General features: G+C 37.7%; 1 protein-coding gene across 4 annotated transcripts in view; it reads right to left on the bottom strand.

Annotated features, from left to right (window-relative positions):
- Positions 1-908: 908 nt before the first annotated feature.
- The window catches only part of ATAD2B (ATPase family AAA domain containing 2B), an 85,165-nt gene continuing 65,780 nt past the window's right edge, over positions 909-20,293 (bottom strand). For 3 of the 4 annotated variants that reach the window (XM_080388495.1, XM_080388494.1, XM_080388497.1), the window contains 4 exons: positions 8,705-9,403; positions 6,960-7,087; positions 5,684-5,812; positions 909-4,313 (listed from right to left, as the gene is read on the bottom strand). In XM_080388495.1, coding sequence (XP_080244621.1) covers positions 4,272-4,313; positions 5,684-5,812; positions 6,960-7,087; positions 8,705-9,403 — 998 coding nt within the window. In that variant the 3' untranslated portion in view covers positions 909-4,271. The remainder of the gene's footprint in view (positions 4,314-5,683; positions 5,813-6,959; positions 7,088-8,704; positions 9,404-20,293) is intronic. The other variant, XM_080388496.1, reaches the window with a different exon arrangement.

Raw genomic sequence — 20,293 nt, forward strand, 5'->3', positions numbered from 1 at the left:
CTCACTGATTAACTGCATTATTATATTTATATAATAATTTCTATAAGGGATATTGTATTTCCTACCTAATTGTGCTTTCAAAGCTACATCTAAGAGTGGAATTGGAGTCAGACATGAAATAAGTTACTACTACCCTCTCCCTCAACTAGCCCTTTGACCAGGAGCCCTATAATTTAAGGTACACCAAAAGGAAAAGAGGAAAATGAGCAGGTGTGTTGTATGTCCTACACCTTAAGAGAAGCCACTGAACAGCTTCTCGTATATAATGTGGCACAGTGTATATCACACACCATTTGTCAGCTCCAGATAAACTGCCAATGAGTAAGATGTGGGTTGATTCTTCACTTGGATATTTATCCTCTGGCAGCTTGCTCTCCTATGCAGGAATTAATGGGGGGAAGATGGACGGACTAAAGGAACCCCTAGATACAGTAGAAGTTAATCTTAAAAAAAAATCCACAACAGAAAAACAAAAAGCCCACACAACAGAAAAGGCAAGAGTAACTTTGATAAACAGGAAAGAAAGAGAGTGTTTCCTTTAAAAACCTCTCACGAGGAACTCTGGTATCACTTGGATGCTGATATACTAGAAGCACTCCTGGTGGTACTCTGCAACTGAACAAAATATTTTCTAAGCACAGAGCATAACTTCATAACAATCGTGTTATTCATTCACCAACATGCGATACTAATTTCACTTCTTCAGTCAAGATTAATAATAGGGTTTTTTCTTTAATGGACAAACACTGAAAGCATAAGTTACGGATTAAACTGCTCAAAGTAACTAAACAGCAGGATCCCAGAGTAACACATCTGAACTGCTAAATCAAGGAGGTCTAGTAAGAACAAGCCTGATACCAGCTAGGAGGCAGCATTTCTTTTAAATACATTTTTGAAGGAGCTAAAGCTGTGTTTTCTTGTCATCTTTATTCAAGTATTTCACAGCAGTTATATTACAAATTACAGTAAAATGTTCAAAATTTCCAGAAGTTCAAAAAAAATTAAATAACTTACTTCAAACTAACATAAAATGAAGTCAAAATGCAAAACATCAATTTAAACACAGTTCTGAATAAAACTATAGAATCCAAAATAAACCATAATTGATGAAGGGAGTCTACTTAATCCACAAAGTAGACACACGTTAATGAAACCAAACAGGACGCCCCAATGTCTAAGTAACCCAATGTCCAAGATATAAAAGATGCAAGTACAAGCCCAAATTCAAGCTTATGTTATGATTACAAAATAAAATAAAAACAAAATAATTGACCATCAGCTGCAGGACCTGCCATTCAGGAGACTGAAGGTAAAACCAGAGCTGACCCACCAACGTAATTACAAAACAAAACAAAACAAAAAAACCAAAAAACAAAACCAAAAAAAAGGAAGACAAGATATTACAAAAACCAGTAATCCTATAAATACATTGGCATATGAGGAAATCAAGTAACAATACAGAGGACACAAAACAAAACAAAAAAATTAATCACAGGTGAGATTCAAACTTGCAAATACAATTAACTCCATAGCCATCAACTTTACCCAAGCGCAACTCTATTATCCCCAAGCCAGCCCCACCAGCCCCCCAGGAAACCTCCTTCCTTCTGGCTGGTCAAACCTCACTGACCCCAGCACCAGGACTCACACAGGAGTTGATCTGCAACTTTCACAACAAGAAACAAGGAAAAGAGATCAATTTGTACAAACTCTTGCCAGTGCTATGTGGCAAAAAAATTAAAAACATACAAAGAGTAAACAAGTTTAGACCACATGGATAGATTAACAGCGGTTTTAACTCTATAACCACCAGACATCCGTAAAGGAAAACAAAAACTGATGTGTGGTTATTTGGGCTAGGAAGGCAAGTATATCACTTTAGGTAAGCTGTCCACTAACACATCTGATATCAGCTACTCTTCTCTAAAACAACATGGCAGCTCCTCAATTAGTAAAGTTGCCTCTTAACGATTTTTCCCAATCAACAACTGACAGTAAAAATTTTCCTTTAGAAACCTGACCTTTTAGAACCATTTTTAATGCTAGGCATTAGCTTAAACTTGCTTTTCACACTCACTGGTGACTAAAATTCTCAACTGTTTTAAGTCATATAAATTTTTTATCTTCTTAAAAATGTATGCAGTTTTATCTTCCACAAGTGCTGCTGTTACTTGAACAAAAACTTCTTTGAGTAAGTGAAACTGGAATAAATATTTTTAAAAAATTCTGCAGCAAGAACCTGAGACTTGCAAAAACCCCTTTTATCAGAAACTTGCTACAAAAAATCTGCTACATTTTATTTAATCAAATCTTAAAGTTTGTAACAATTTCCATCAAAATACAAAATGCTGTTAATGTACCAGACACAAAAATATCTCAAACAGGTATGATGCTAATAAATACTAAATGAAACATGGAAAAAAATCCCATAATCAAATCTGAGATCAAAGTATCTCATTTAAGATGTGTTTTCTGCTTGTTTTTGTTGTTTTTAATCGCACTTTCCCACCTAAAAAATACAGTGTTTCTGCATGGGTTGCATTTAGAAGGTGTAACTAGATGCACGTGAACACTTAAAACCTTTTTCTGCCATCAGCTATAAAGAAGAACAGTGGCATTCGGGGGAGAAAAAGATCTAAGATAGAATTATGTTTAACCACAATATACAAAGCACTTTGGATTACTGCAGTAGCCCAAGGCCCACGTTTTGTTTCTCTGCAGCGCTACACTACTATTAGCCATAGAGGTGGAGACAATTACCTTAGCTTCAGTTCGTCAATGGGAGCAGAGTGATTACAGTCCTCAATAAACACTGTTGGTAACTAAAATACAAAAAGCTGAGGTAGCTCAGTATCTCTGCAGTAGTCTGTTTTCTCTAATTAAAAACTAATCACACCGTGTTGCATATTTCTGGAAAGACACTTCCGCAGCGATATAGGGACAGTCACAATGAATGGTGAACGACGGTAACACCAGCCAAGTTCTCGAAAACACTTTCCACGTACATTGGAAATAAATCAGCCCAGGTGATGTTTAAATACCGAGCTTGTGACAGACCATGTTTTTCGTGGCACTGCTTAGACTGTTCTCCCCAGTTGCCACACAGGAAAGGTTTTGAACTACACGATTCAGACCCAGAGAACTTTGGTCCAAACAGATCAATTCAAAAGGCTGCCCCTCCAATCCCCCCAACATTAGCAATGCTTTGCATGTACTGAGATGTTAAGCCTAGTTTAAGCTTTATGGTCAAGTGAGCTTGGGCTCCAGGACTCTGACCGACTACAGTGTCTTCTTGCCTGCACTGCACAGTCCAAGCTATGTATTATAAGCACAGAACTTCAGAAAGAAGCCTGCCAGTATTAAACTTGGTTTTCTTAAAGAACTCAAAATGGAAAACAAGGAGAGGGTGGGAAAATGCTTCATTTTTAGCAACACAGAAGAGTTTCACTGTGTAACTTGTTTCTAAAACAAATATATACCAATGAAAAAGGAATATCACCATTTTGGTAAAGTATGTGGCTTTTTCAGTGTGTCTTAGTTTAGTTCTGTAGAGTAAGACAGGCATTATAGAACCATAATACTGGTTGCCATCCAATGAAGAGAACACAACTCATCCTTTTGGAGATCTTCGTTCTGAAGACAGCTTTCTAACATTGCCATTTGCTATAATCCAAACCAATTGATTAGCCTTATCTTTCTCAATTGACTGAAAGGCACATTAAAGGCAGTTCTAGAGAGCCTCATCTTCAAATTACTGTACATCAGTTACTCAAGATTCCTACCACAATGCATCATTGCCTTCTTTAGAACAGATTTTTTTTTTTTTTTTTTGTCCGTTACCCCAGAGAAAATCGGGAGAAAAAAAAATTAAAAAAAGGTTGCCTGTTGAAAAATATTCGACTTAGATCTGCTCTTTCCAGTCCTCTTGTATGTGTTGGTCTGCACTTTGCCTGAAGTTTCCCCAAAGATAATGCTTGTAGAGTGAACAAGAGCAGAAATGAGAACAGTTTCTGTAGCACCAAAAATCTCCAAGCTGTGGCATTGTATTCTTTATTTATATCAGATACAACTATATGAAGTTCCGTTTGGTTCTTGTAGGCTGGTTGGTTTCAGGTACCTGAGACAATAGCACCAAATTCAACAGAAAGAAAAACAGAGAGCACTTAAGACCAAGGCTCTGCACATACTTGGTGCAAATGGAAACTGAATGGCTCAGAGGACTGCTCTCCCGTGAGCAGTGTGAGAGGATAAACCCACCCATCTTGACAAGTTCACAGGAATGTTTCAAACACATGAACTGTTCTTTCCATCTCCTGCAAGAGACACAGAGCATCAATTATACATAAATATACAGAGATGGAAATAAAGTTACATTACATAAAAAAAAATAGTCCAGTAAATATGATTATCTGATCAAATAATTAATAGGAAAAGACACATTTCTGTTGATTAGCTGCTATCTGCTAGCAAAATATGGTAATAGAAGAAACTAATTCAAGTATAAATGCAGAAAAGCACTCCACTATGGCAGTCCATAAGAAAAGTTGAAGTGTATTAGGGTCACTTACATAATTAATGTACTCAATATGCATTAAGAAACCATTGCAACGGCATACTGCATGAATGCAAGTCTTAATGCACGCTTATGCTATCGGTGACCCAGCTGTAAACGCATACCTGCACCGTTTGGAGAATCAAAGCAAAGATCAGTCTCTACATACTCCTGCTGGATGAATGTCTTTTTAATCTACCTAACATTTGGCAAAGCCTTTCAACATATTTTTAGGTGAAGACGGCAGAGGAATAGCATGAAAATGGTTTGAAAAGTGTTTAGCAGGAACTCTACAATATCCCATGCTAAGGCCTTTCCAGGTTTTGTTGTAAAATATTCATGGAGAAAAATCTTTAACGTTCAGGGATCCAACTGGAAGCTAGCAATTGTCCTTTTTTCAGCAGGATTGGTTATCAGCTGAATCAGCAAGCTGATCCAAACCCTTCTACGGCTAGAACCATGGCACTGGAGGGAACGCATCTCCAGAGTTATGACCAGCCCGCTGGTGAAATGACCAACTCACTGCCGATGCAGACAGGCCTCTCACAGCAAACACTTCACAGGCAAAGGGTGACAGCAAAGCAAACAACTGGCTTACATCCTGCTGTACTGGACTTTCTCCCAGGGGTAATACCCATCTAGAGAAAGTTTGCAAACTTTTAAGGTCTTGTACAAAAGCCACGATCAGGTGACTGCATGGAGCAGAGGTACATTATGGGGGGTCTGGCCCACTTAAACAAATGCAAGTAAAGGGCAACTGCAGCAACGTTTATGGCTCAGCGTGGCCATAAAGCAGCCACTTTACGTCCACTGTTACTCATACCACAAGCGTGGAAACTGCTTCTATTCCCTTTTTACTCTGTGAGCATGTGCTTCTCCATGCTGCTGTATGGTCTCCTCTTTTTCCTCCATTCTTTTAGGTTAAATTCTTAGTCCTTTTCTGAGGAAAGTATTATTAGGAACAACCTCTGCTTTTTAAGTCTATGCTAAAATTTTTCAGTTTATAGATACTTTCCTCAAAGTCAATTTGAACCTTTTGCCTCCTAGTACAACAACAGACTGATAAGCTTAGTTCTTGAAAAAAAGTCTCAAAAATTCAGATAAAGACCAAAAGAAACTGTACAACATCACCTCTATAAGTTGTGATTTGTCATAGTCTCTACGATGCCTGTAGATGCATTGGCTGAGGAGCGAATACAATCTTTCAAGTTGGTCAACAGTCAGGTTGTCACTTTTTTTAACCACCAAATCAAGCAGTTTCTGTTGGAACAACAAAGGGTGAAGTTAGGAGGGTTTTTACAATTACTTTTTCTTTCTTTTTTTTTAAGGACAAATTAGAAATGCAATCTTCTTCTGAAGCCCTGTTTTGGAGGGATACAAGCAAACAAAATGAACCACACCTGCGTATCAGTAAGGCTACTGCTTCCATGTAGACATAAAAAGGACTCTGTTTCTTTTCAATTCTCTGCTTATACCCACTCTTTCTTTTCTTGTCTCAGACTTTATGCTCAATATAGCTGGCACAATGTTTGTTCTGTTTGTATGATACTTCATCCTATTTCACCTTGGTCAATAATTATGACAAAGCAAACCATAAACCCCACTTTGATAGCTAAACCAGACTTGCATTGGCATGAAATTGTAAGCGGTACCAAATAGAAACACATTTGGAATTCCACAAATGTTGAAAAATGATACAATAAAAGAAGGGAGGGGGACACAACACATCTAAAACTGCTCATAGAAAAAAGCTGAAAATATGTATTTTATTTAGTAGCAGAAAGTAAAATCTAAGAAATTTTTTTCCCCTCTCATAACACTTCTATTGTTTCCAAAGAGATTATCATCTGTACTCTACAGCAAATAGGATCTAAATTTCACAGTAAGGTCAAGCTAATTTCAACAACATAAGACAGCAAATTTTGTTGCAACTTTGCTTAAAAAGAGACAAAACTGAAAAGAAAATTAACTAGCAGGGGTTCAGTCTATGATGCCAAAACATCAGCACAAATTCCAATTTGCTTTCCAATCCACTAACAGTTCTCTCCACCAAGTATTCATACATGGGAAAAGATTATGTTAACTCCTAATTACTAGGCCCCCGGCAGTTCCTCAGTAACTGGCATGTCCAATTAACACATATGAGTATCTGCAAAAATTGCAATTAAAATAGTGGACTGCTGTGCCACCACTGGATTTGTAAAGGTAGTAACGATGGTACAGTAAGGATTCAGTTGTTTTATTAACTCTTCATCCAAAAAACACCAATCGACAAATCATCTTCAAAAGTTACTGCTGTCATGCAGTTTGCAGTCAAAAATACAAAAATAAAGGAAATGTTCAGAACAGAGAAAGGACTTTGTCATGAGGTCTGTTAACAGTTGAATTTATTTTTCAGTTCCATTACCTCTAGTCTGTCATGGTCAACAATTACAGAGGGTAAGGGATCCGATGGTTCCTCTGGGACCTGCTCCAAACTTGAGGGCTTTGACTGTTCTATAGCAACTTTTCGTGTTTTCTTGCTTCTGAATATACCTGTAATTTGAAAAACAACTGTCAGCACTGTCACTCTCCCAGAATTAACAGCTTGATTTTCCCCTCTGGTTTGATTTTGCTTTTTTGGTTTGTGGGTTTTTTTGGAACAAAGCAAGCATGACTGTAGCACTGCACATTATTCATCAGCTTTGCAGAATTCTGAATGTTTACAGGTGCACAAAATCACAGTTCAGTAAACACACATGAAACTGGTCATCTTTAAAACTGAACTCCTATGACCCAACAGAAAATTGAATGTCACAGTTTTCCCACTGTATCATTTGTACTTAACAACATCAAATTAATCAGCTTCTAAGGGAAGTTACGATATTAAGCTAAGACTCAAAAACCTTAAGTGAATCAAATTCTCATTTTTCCCTCCAACGCATCCCTTGTCTTCATCACCACAGTAATTCTAATACCTGCTCTGCTCCTGAAACTTCATACTTTTGTAACACATTTGTTTTCTTCCACCTCTGTATTAAAACTGCCATCCAATCCTATTGTGGAGAACAAAGTATTTTTACATCTCCTGATTCTCTCCCTACACTCATTCACTATTTTACTCCTCCTCAACTACTTAAAATGCCTTTTTTTCTGAGGACCCCCATTATTATTACCATCCTTAATGTACATGAATTTCAACTACTGAATTTAGAAATATAAAGTCTCTTAATGTACATCATACTCTTCTAATATTTTTAGGACCTTTCTTCTGCTATTCTCCTTACCCTCAGAGAAAATATGTATGTACAAACACAGACAGCAAGTACATAGTGATATTCTTGTAATTTAGATCTCTCATTAAAGCTCATTTACTTTGTAAATCTCAGCGCTAACTTTTGAAGTAAAGATTTCATTCTTTAGGTAATTCTGAAAAGCTAATTAAAAAGGCAATCATGCATAAGGCTTTTATTTCTCTTCCCTGAGGAAACTGTGTCTCTTGTCTTCAAAGGACGTGGCCCCTTCTTTTATGCCCTAGCAGGATTTCCCTTCTCCTTCTCTTATCTTTTGGCTGCACTGTTACTGTGTTGACTGTAACTCCAAAGCCAGATACCTTCTCCAATAGATAAACAACAGTTTATCTGGCTTTTGCTATGAGTTAAACTGCTTTAACTTCTGCTACAAGCAAATGTTTTTAAAGGAATACATTCTGTATTTCTATGGGTTTTCATCCAACATCAATGATAGTATTATCATAAATCTCTAATAAAACAAGTCAAAACTATATCAAACAGATCAGATAGAAAATGCAGCCCAAAACATTTATCATATATTTATCTGCACTGATGATTTATTTTTTTTAATTTTTAATCACTGTTTAACTCTTATCTCAGTATTTACGTTTCCCACAATGCCTACAAAAAAAAAAACAGAACAGTGTAAGTATGGAAATACACTTCCTTGCCTAAGGTAACATTACAGCAACTCAAGTGTGGACTTCTAATTTATCTAAGCAGAATTAAAAGTTGAAAGCATACTAAAAGTCTCAAGTAAACAGACAGCAGTTCATAAAATATTACAGTATAATTTTAACATAAGATAGTACAGTTAAAAATATGCACATATGAACTTGGACACTAAGGTTAGGACAGGAACACTGAAAACAAGCTATACCTTCTTTATCTGCTTCAGCATCTTTAGTTTCAATGTCTGTGCTCTGTAGTGTTTTTTCATTATTGCTGCAATGTGGTAACTCAGCTTTCACTAAATCAGCCCCTTGACTTTCACTGGTGGAAACTTCCATTTTCTCCTTTGGCTGATCTTCAGATGAAGGTTTTTGCTTGTTACTAGACCCATCGCTGTTGCCACAGGGTGAAACAGCACCAACTGACTCCATTTTACCATTATGACATGCTGAAACACGTATACCTTCCGAGCTGTGTACAGATGTCTCTCCATTCACACAGTCCCTTTTCGATGTGGAGTCCTTCCGTACTTCCTTTTCAGCACTCAGGGTAACGCTGTTGGTTATTAAAAGAGATTCATTTGAACTCTCTTCTTCTGTGGATGCAAAGTTGTTTTCCTTTCCCGATGTCCCATTGTTGAGCCTCTGCTCCGGATCTATATCCGTAATATCACAAGAGGATTCATCATTTGTCATGGAGAGATCTCCTGTTTCCTCCCCATTCTCCTCAATGCAGTCAGTGCTCATCTCTAGCTCTCCATTTTCCAGCAATTTACTGTCCTCTCCATGATTTTCATCATCAGCAAACTTTGCATCATCTTCATCTTTCTTTAAATTAATGACCTTCCTCTTCTTAATAATGCCTTTGCCCCACTGTGAGCGCCGTCTTGATCTTCTCCTCATTCGAACTGAATTATAATGAAAAAAAGAAACTTTTAGATGCACGGGTACCCCCTCAGTAAAAAGACCAGGACATTAGAATATGCTGTAGTGCGTGAGGCAATCAAATGTGCTCACTTTTCAAGGAAAAAGCAAGCTGTCTGTCAATTTCAGTGTGAGCAAATTACAGATACCAAGGGCTTTTAGAAGTATAAGGAGCAAACACTCAGTTGTGTACACAATTCCAACTCTGAACTATGGAAACAAGGAAGACTTGCTAGCTTTCCCTCCTTAATGTATGTTATACATACCCGTTCGTAGGTAAAACAACAAAAGAAAACAGCTAGGCAGCGATGTAGAAATCAGTCATTCTCACTTGGGTAATGCAGACTCTAAGGACAGTTATTCTCATTTTCCCTTTTTAGAACCTCAGTGATTTGAAATGATTATACGATGAAACAAATAGAAGTGAAATCCATGGATTCATAGAATAATACAGGTTAGAAAGGACATCAGGCAGTCTCTAGTCCAACCTCATAGTGAGCTATGAGGGCAGACCTGGTTGCTCAGGGCTTTATCCAGCAATGGACTGACAACTTCCATGGATGCAGACCACACTACCTTCACGGGCATCCTGTACCGATGCATAATTCTCACAATATTTTGCCCTACATCCAGTCAACACCTCTCCTTTCAATTTACGCCCACTGTCAACCCAAAGATACCTTCACTGTTTAAATCAGCTGAATGTCCTCAACCTTTCGTTCATTCCCACCTTTGTACTGAAGTTCACTGCATCGACCAAATGTAGTTTTAAAAAATAAGGATCTTTGTTTTAGACCCAGAGCATTTAGCAACCCTGTCTACAGCAAGACTTCACAAACATCTACATTTCAGCAATGTCTGTCAGCAGAAGGGGAAGCATAGGTGCTTAAACTAGCCTCATCACCAATGCTTCTCCTCCATATTATGCAACTCAACTTGAAGCAACATGGGCATGTGATCCTTTTTTCATTACTTCTTCATTTTTCCTATTTCTAATCTGTACTTTCTGTGCCTTTGAAAAAATCACATAACAAACCTTTTTCCAGAAAGGGCTTTTTGTTTTTTACTAACCTCTTTGCAGCGAGATACAACTAAAGCACCAATCTAAAAGAGATTTTGGGGCACATTTGCAATACGATTGACAAATACAGAAGGAAGACCATTCAAACCTAGCACTATTGTACTAACAAGACACAGCTCCGAAGACTAAGAAAGAGATTGGGAAAAACTGAAATTTCTACATTCAAATTCAAGTAATGATGCAGACTGCTCATATTTCGGTGCAAAATTGCTAAAGTTATGGCCAAGTGTTTATAACTGAAAAACCACAGCCAACAGTTACCAGAAATTAACAAACTTCCTTCCATTTCAAAATGAACTTCTATGTTGAGCACCTCCATAAAGGTCTTGGTATTTGTAGGTTGCTTTGATTTATGGGGTATTAAGTCTTAGACCTGCGTCTGCCAACCTCGTACTGAATTACAAAGATCTTACTTTGAAGACAGAAGCACTATGCAGGTACAGGTGTTGAGAATCAATGCACAGAAGCTCAGAGAAATACAGTTGTACTTCTGAGTCTCCTCCCCATGACTGACGTATGTAAACAGGTAGTTTAACCACTACACTGGGAATAAATCTTAACCTTTTAGCTTTAAAGCTACCTAAAAATACAATCACATTGCAATAAAAACATAGTAGCACTTGGAATGTATATTTATTGTTACAAATAATCCCTATGGAGAGCTGTAAGATTTGAGGGAAAAAAAAACCTTTCTCCAGCTATTTTGTAGATTTGATAGCGGCTTCTACAGTCAGCATCACTGTTTTATTGATGAGAAACTACAGTGTATTCACGTAGCTTTTCAGGAGCTCGTGTAATCTTTCCCCAGATTGTGCAAAATATTTTCATTAACAACGGAAGCAGCAAATCTAAAACTGAACAGGGAGATGTAAACTTACAGACAAAAAAAAAATCCTCTATTAGGCAATGGGTTTGGCCTCAGGTCAACTCCAAAAATGGGTAAATAAAACACAGAAGGGGAGTACGAGTCTTTTCAAGGAAATCTAGTATGTCCTAAAGCATATAAATTAATAAGGAAGTTGACATTTTTAAAGATACACTGATTTTTGCTTTTTTAGGCCGACTTTGCTGTAAGTGTCAGATATAACCTCAGATATATCTGACATTTATTATATTAACGACTTCACTTATGCCCCTTTTACTAGTGCATCCCTTCTGTCCACCCTGTGAGCTCTACTTGGGATGACAACTCACAATTTGCCTAAACAGACAGGTACATTCCTAAAATTCCTAAGTGTGGGAGAAATTACATTAAAGTAAAATGTAATTAACCCTTGTATTACACATTTTATTAAAATTCAAGTCTTCCTAAACAACAGTCAGCAAGCCCAGCCTACTCTCTCTCTCTCATGCAGTACTACTCAAACATACGTTGTGCATGTTGGTTTTAATTAGGACAAAGCAACCAGTAAAAGTGCCACAGAAGATGTCCTCCCAGGAATTCTGAGGTTTACACTGCATGAAAACCAGTTAATGCAGGAAATTTTTCAGCTACCTCATCAAAGTATGCACACAAACCAGAGCTTTGGTTGAAAAATTGCTATTATAAAACTGGTGTTATGTCACAATATTGAAAACAATTTGATACTACCAACCAACTTGTAAGATTTCGGAAAGAACAGCATTTCATTGCCAGATACTGCAGAACACACCGTCCTAGCACTTAATAGTATTTGTACCGACAAAAGCAGTAATATAGCTGCTTTGGGTTTTCACCCATGTTTAGTCAATAGAACTCAGTCAATGCTGAAGTTTTTCCCTCCCAGACTCTTATGAGTTCTTATTTCAAGGCAGTACCATCATCACCTGAGCCACCCAGACCTGTAACGAACAGGTGACCAACACTTCGAAAATCCTGATCCTTTTTGTCCCTGTACTTCTAAGAATCAGCTTTTCTTCCCCTGTCATTCAAATAAAAGTTTTCCTGCTTCCAACCCCTTCCATACTGACCACCAAAGCCTTTTCTCCTCAGGCTTTCCTAAACGCACCTAAATCTCTCATTTGAATTTATTTAACACAGAACTGCCCACATCGTTCTCATGACATCAGTGATCTTCTCAGTCCCCTACCTAATATATCTTTGAGGCCATTCACCAGTGTTTACCTTTTTGATCATATCAAAAGTGGAATTAGTCTTCACATTTAAACTGCCCCTTCAAAAATGGCATCTTATTGTTTCCACCTAGGCTGCATCACCCTCTGCAAAGGAATGTCTTTCGGGATAAGAGAAGAAATTTTGGTTCCAGATCCTCAGGACCCATAACTTCATTACATAGATTTCTTTTTTATACAGACAGCCAAGCCTCTAGGAAGAATAAAAAGTTGAGCAAGGAATAAATTTAAAATCAAACCCCACCACCAGTCTGTCTTTCTGTCCTGCCCACCTCCCCCAGTAAAGCTAAAGGAGCAGTACAAGTAGGAGGAGTGTTTAATGGAGCAGGGAACCATGCAGCCAAATGCAGACATCAACACCAAATTTCATCATTTAGATTGACTGCCTTTATATTTACTGGAAGGAAGAAGTCACTACTGCAAGAGTTACGTGGACCTGAAAAGCTGTCATATGAGGCAGGAAAACTTAAAAATTATCTCTGAATCCCACAAGACAGCTGAATACAATTCAAGAAGGATGAAGGAGCTACCACAGGGTAAAACGAATACAAAACTAAAGGGCTAATGGGCAGGAACTAATGGGGTAATGGAAATAAAAAATGCTAAAAAAAATAAATTAAACCTGGGGTCTCCTCTTCCACACCTTAACACTGATGTTTTATCAGACTGTAAACTATCAAGTGCAGAATCCCACACTTCTTATTTTATAGTCAGTATGATACATGACACATTAGTTTTCAGTCAGTAACAGAACGGGATAGATATTTACAGAAGAAAAAATACCGAGTTAACTCTGTTAAAAAAATTAACAGAGTAACACCTTTTCAATTATTCCTTTTAAAACTACTCATCTGAAATCTACCCACTGATACCCAGTCCTTTGGTAGGATTTATGCCAGAGGCAGTTGAAATACTATTGTCAAAGGAATCCCGCTTTATAGAACTGAGTTTCTGTAACTCAAACTATTATAACACCAATTATTCACACATGAATACATTCACTTGCCTTCTGAATTGCTGAATTCTTCTCTCTATAATCTTCACATAACCTCTACAGATTTGCCAAGGGGACCCTCACTTCAGCTCTAGCTTCTTTCTGGTTTGCTTTTTTGTAAATCGTTATCCCAAATTTTTAATGACAACAAACAGCTGTTTGACCACACGTCACACAACATTTCACTTGGGTACACATGAAGTTGGTATCAAAAACAAACCTTCCCCACTTTTTTGTCTTTCCTAAGCTGCACAGTCTATGCAGACAGCATTTTTTAAAAGTGTAATGCAATACAATGTAATTAATCATAGAATACGAATTTACATTTAGTTAAACAGTAAGTGAGGTTTCTCAATTCTTCCCTTCCTATGTTGAGACACTTTTAAGAGTCAGCTGAAAGACCCTTAAACTTAAGGCAGACAGCACTTCCCCCACAGATGGCCTCCTATGATTAAAAATATATATATATTTATCTGTACTTCAGTAGTCCTCTAGGCATGAGTTAAGTGAAATGCAACCAGTAGCAGACTTTTGGAAGTCTGGAATTCTTGCCCACTGACAGGTTCTGCTCGGAGATTCTCAAGTCAGATACACCAAGCAATGACAGCATCTTCTGGTGAAATAAGCACCCTTCCCTAGGGGTGCACACCAACCCTGTCCAGAGCAGAGCACAGTCCTTGGATATTAAAGACAGTAATAGTCAAAAAAAGCTCAAAACAGTATGAACAAAAAACCTGCAAATCCTTCACATATTCCTGAAGTATTTCTGGAAGATCTAGAGGTAACTGAGACCCTTCTGTTTAGTGTGGTCCCAGGAAAACAGATCTCAAAAACAACGTGAATGGTACACAAACTTCAGAGCCGAGGTATACCACTGTTGCTGTCCCCCAAATCCCGTAGCACAGTGACAGAGCTGCGGACTATACAGAAATAAAGTTAAAAGTTGTAAAAGGAAGCAGCTGTAATTAGAAGATCCAAAGACTGTCAATCGTTAACAAGCAAGTCTGCTTGCCTAAATGTGGAAGAATAAAACTCTAATGAGAAGATGCAGCAGGCAGAGCAGATATGTTTCTCTTGAAACTTCTGTAGATTGACTACTACAGTACATCGCACGTAGTACAGGATCAGTGGAGGCTAACAAGTTCACTTCATGCTGCAGAAAAGAAGACCCTTACATGCCTCTGCACTGCTTAAAAGTCCATCGGAGAACATGAATCCTCTGTCATTAAATGATAAAACTCAAACCATCAAACAGTAGAGTCTCTGTTGTTACCTTTATTTCATGAAGAATTCCTGGGGATTAAAATCCAAAAGGAGATTCTCATGGCAAGCAAGATCACCATGGATCTAGATTTTGTGGCTGCAGTATCAAGAACCACTTGACGCAATGCACGTGTTTTAAGTTTTTCTTCCATGATCAAAACCCTAAACTTCTTTCTGATGTCTTACGGGCAAAGTAACTCAAAGCCTTGAGAAAGCACTTATTACCAGCAATTTATGCCCTCTAGTGCAGCATCCAGGGTATCTATGTATCTGCCACAGTAATTTAGCTGCTTCCAGTAGCTCCACGTTCCTTACCAAGGGGCACTGAGTAGTCCACTTGAAAGTCTCTGGAGTTTTAGTCACAAAGTCCCAAACTGCAGTCAGAGATAAGCAGCAAGAAAGAACAGAGCACAGCTCCACAATGGCTTAAAAAGCAAAATGAGGTGCCAGCTTCCACGAACAAAGCCATTTCTCCCTCCAAAGCCAGCTACAGCATTTCCACTACCTCATTTGTGCCGGCACTACTGTTCCTGCAGTAAAAGAGATAAGGGAACTAAATCCATCTGAAACGTTACAGGGTTTTTTCTGGGTTAATTTTCAACATCTTCATTTGAGCTTTCCAGCTCATGAATGATGGTGCTGGCACAAGGAAGATGGTAGGAATATACTACCAGTGAAAAGGCAAGACAGCACCTTCAGTAGTAACCTGCAGTTTGACCAGCTTGAAGTGACTGTGGAACTAACCCCTGAAAGACCCATCTTGTTCATCTAGACACAGACCTGACAAATACATTAAAAATACCGTATGCAACAACTTAACATATTTATGATCTTCATCAGCATACACAGTCATTTACGGTATGTAAACAAATACTTGGAAAAACCCGGACACTTCTACTCAACAAGGGGGAATCAGGTTCCATAAGAAGGAGATGAAGCATGTTTCCAAAAAAAAATCTTGGTTGCAGCATCACCAGCATCTTCTCCCCCTAGTCAACTGCTTTCCCCTACCATCCCCTATAATGTTCTCAACTCAACCTCTTCCCAATATTTACCACAAAACCCTCCCAATACCTTCTGTTTCTCCTCACCCCAGCTGAACAGGACTCCAGATATGCTACATTTGAGGTGTGCATGCAATGCCTGGCCAATGCAATGTTTTAACTCATCAGCTAACGAGGTCAGGCAGAACAGGTAACTACTATTTTCAGTCTATAGCCTTTTCCTTCAGTAGATGCATAGATTTATCCAGGTACTAATTTTCACAAAACCTGCAGGAATCTAATCTTTCAGCCCTCAAGTTCTGTCAAATCTGTCTGAACCAAGCTAAATGATTCAGAAGTTATTAGGGGAGCAGAGATGGACAGAGAGCACAGGTATTTTCTTGGGAAATCAAGCTAAAAATATAATTTACATGAAAACAGAGTAATTATGTTAGTACATGACAAGACAGTCACATAGGAAAGTTAAAGAGAAAAATGAAATCAGAAGAGAAGAGACAATCAGATTAGTAGCACCTGTGGAGCTCATTTTTAGCCTTCCCACTTCTATAGAGCTGCTCATTTTCCCTCTGCTGAGTAGCTTTGTACAACAGCAACTATTACAGTTATATACAATCTTGGTACATTCAGATGGCTCTTAAGGACCACTGAATGCCACTTTCCCTGCTGCAAGAGAACCATGAACAAACACAAGGTTCTCCTGCAACTGCATAAGTGGGCTCCCATTCAATTAAAATTACATTCAACAGAGTTCACAGCATTTGTAACTGAAGTGAAGCAATGGGTAAAAGTCACAGAAAATCAACAACTTCTGCAGAAAGAAACTTTGCACCAAGTCTTTAAACGATTTAAAGCAAACATTGCCACAGCTTTCAAAAAGGAAGGAGGAGTAAGATATATCTAAAAGGTCTGAAAACTGTGTTTTATTATATCACATGTGCATACCAATTAGAGGGGGGAAAAGATATTTTAGAAGAACTCATTAAAAAAAAAACTCATTCTAAAAAGTCTCTCTTTTTACCATGTTTGTAAGAAAGATGATGATAATGCTTTCAGGAAAAACTCCTTGTTAAGAGAGGCTGAGCAATCTTGCATTGCAAGGAGTTAGAAAAGAGATGAATAATAAGAGAATATTAATAAAGTCACTGATTAAGTAAATTGTAGGACCCTCTTTGCCCTCTGTCAGAGAAAAAAAAAAAGACATTTGATTAATTCAAGAGGCAGGTATTTAATAGCGATGAAAGAAAATCTCCCTGCCACTAGATATGACTGAGTCCAGAAGTTTGATGGGATCCCAAAAAAGAGCAGGCAGTCAGGATTCATCACAACTCCCACAAATTCACTAAATGGCATTTCAATTAGAAGAATTACAAAGTCCATGGGTTTCAAAAAAACTGTTAACCATCTCAGAATGAGCTAAGTTAGTATTTCTTTCAAAGTCAGGCACAAAAAAAAAAGTAATTTTTCTCTCTCAAATGTTTGCAGCTTCCTTTTAAAGCATCTGGTTGAAGCCAGCATCAGATACAGGAAATCAAACTACTCTCATCAAGAATGCCAACTCCTACACTACCCAGAAGAAAATGATAAAAGAAGCGAAGAGACAGTTATCTCAGCTCTGGGTAAAGATGTCCTCAAATTCCAGAATATCATTTTTAATGGTGTTTGTCAACTTACAGTACATGCCTCTATCTCAAGTGAGAATTAATCCAAATCAAATCTGGAGAGCAGGAAGAGAAAAGAAAGTAGTAGCAAGCGCAGGATGTGTGACAAAACATCAGCAGCTACTAGGATCTTAATGTTAGCATCTGGATGACTGTTAATATGCCAGTAACCAAATTCTGAATCCAAATTCAGATAGAAAAAGATATAAAATAGTTAAAATAACAAAAATCTTATGTCATCTGGTCTGCCATGTCCTTTGGTAAGGCATTACTGCAGTCACATGAATGCCTGAAGTACAGTGATCACTGACACCACTGTAGCAGAGAGATCAAAAAGAAAAGAGACTAAACAGGTAAAAACCAGACAATGACTGAGAATAAAACAGTTTCTGAGAAAGATTATAAATGAAAGACCTTGTGTTTCTAAAAATCTTTTTTTTTTAAATACTCCTGCCAAAACAAAACCTCCTTTCCATTATAAAGCAGAACCATAGTTTCATATGATAGTAAAGACTGACATAGAGAAGGAAAAAAAAAAACCAGACACCCAACCCCAAAAGCACACAAAGTATCATTTATTTAGGAACCAGATTTTCTGCAGCAGTTTTTTATACCCTTGCTTGATCTCCATACAGTTCTTTCTATAGAGAGACCACTAATCACTTCAATTATTGGGAAAAGTTAGCACTGTGTTTACTTCACATTTCACAAAATGAGTTTTCTATAAAACTTACATTTTTAATACTTCACATAACACAAGGTATTTTAGTTTTATTTGCTCTAAATGCCATTTTCACAGCTATCATATTTATCATACAGCATAAAAGACATCTTCTCTATGAAGAAAATATAAAATCTGCAGTCTATCACTACAATATATTATCATTAAATACTGCAAAACCCACTAAGAATGGAAAAACCAAATCTTCTCCACACAGTTTATTTGTATGTAACACTAAATGAAGCAACTGCAAGGTGGTAAAATAATATGCACCATACTCCATCTACTGGCAAAATGGAGCAGTAGGACAAAGTTTTACTATACAGCATCCCAATAATTGATGGGATGCTAATGTTTTATGCGCTAGCATGTATCCAAACCACTTAGCAATGAATAATTTACCAGACACACTAAACTGCACATTGCTGGTAGTTTCCTTTTTCACACATGTACATACAAAGGTGGAACAAGACCCTTCTCATTGGTGCCCAGTGACAAGTAGAAATGGGCACACATTTAAATAGGAGACATTCAATTCAAAATCAAGAAAAATAAATTATTGTGAGTGGCCAAGCACTAGAAGAGGTTTCCCAGGCATGTAATGGAGCCTCCATTCTTGCAGATATTCAAAACAATTGGACACAGCCTTGACTAACCAGGCCTGAGAGCAGGGGAGCTAGACTAGATGATCTCCTGAGGTTCCTTCCAACGACAGCCATTTTGTGATTCTACAACCCTACAAATACTTATATCAGGCTTTTGACTTATGTCCCATTTTAAGTTCCCACCAGAACACTTGCACTTTTCTCAAAATACACAGTCAACATGGAAATATTTTAAATTATCTGTGACAAAAACTCTCCCAAACAGATTTTCAGCAACTTCAAGTAATGCAATACTTCTAAAACTCATCTGTACTGTGATACCGCATCCACCACAGGTGTACCTTCAACCAGGGAGATGGAAGCTGCAGATTAACTCAGGAATCACCAAGCCTTCAAACAGAACAACTATTTTGTGCCACATTTCTGATAGCCCAGCTGGTCTGATCAACATTAGAATCACATTAGAAAAATTAAATAAATCTCAAAATAACAGGTAACTAAAAAATTAAAGTTTCACACAGAATACATAACCTCAGAAAACAAACCAACACATGATAATGTAACTCTCCTCCTCTATTATACCAGCCCTGAACAGTAAACAGTGCTTTAAACTGGGCAAGCTGCTGCACTGTCTGTAGTCCACTCTGTTTTTAGAGAAGACAGTAATTTCATTTAGGGTTCTCATATGAACTGACCTTTTTGCAGCTACTTTCTAAAATACTGTGTAACAGACCTACTAAAAAATTATTTTTTTCAGGAAAATTTTGTGATCGTTGATTTTTTCCTTTAGATTTATCTAAGGAAAACAAATCAATTGAAATTCAAATAGCAGAAAAAAAGCAAGATTTTCAGAATTACTAACTGACGAGTACATTTTTTTATCCTATGTAATTAAAGTGAATCATTGTCCTCGTTACTCTGCTTGTGTAATACGTTTTAGTCTTTAAAAAAATATTAGTTCTTAACCATAAAAAAAAAAATCCATTCTACCTCTAAAGTCATCTCTGTTCAGAAATCTCTTCTAAGCTTGTTTCTCCCATTTATGCAATCACAAACCACCATATAATTTGCTGCTGTCTGAGCTCCCCACAATCTGCTCACTTCTGCTCTCGCCCTACTCTAGCTCCGTCCTCCAAACACCCTTTTAAGACTGGTTCTCTTCCTAATTTCTAGTCTCTACTGAACCTATTACATCAATCTTCAAGTGTGCCCATATACTACTTGAATCCCTTCTGCAGATTTCTGATTGCTCATCAATTCCTGTTTCTCTCTCTTGATTACTAGCTTCATTACATCCCCCCGGACTAGTTGCCTTTCCTAGACTCAGCTTTAAAAGGCAGATTTTCATTTGATCATAGTCCCAAACACCACTAAGCCCCAAATTTTCTTGCCTTCCAGCCTCGATCACCAAAATACTAGCAGGAACGGTGCCTTAA

Source organism: Falco punctatus (genome assembly GCF_963210335.1).
Source record: "Falco punctatus genome assembly, chromosome: 5".
NCBI lineage: Eukaryota > Metazoa > Chordata > Aves > Falconiformes > Falconidae > Falco > Falco punctatus.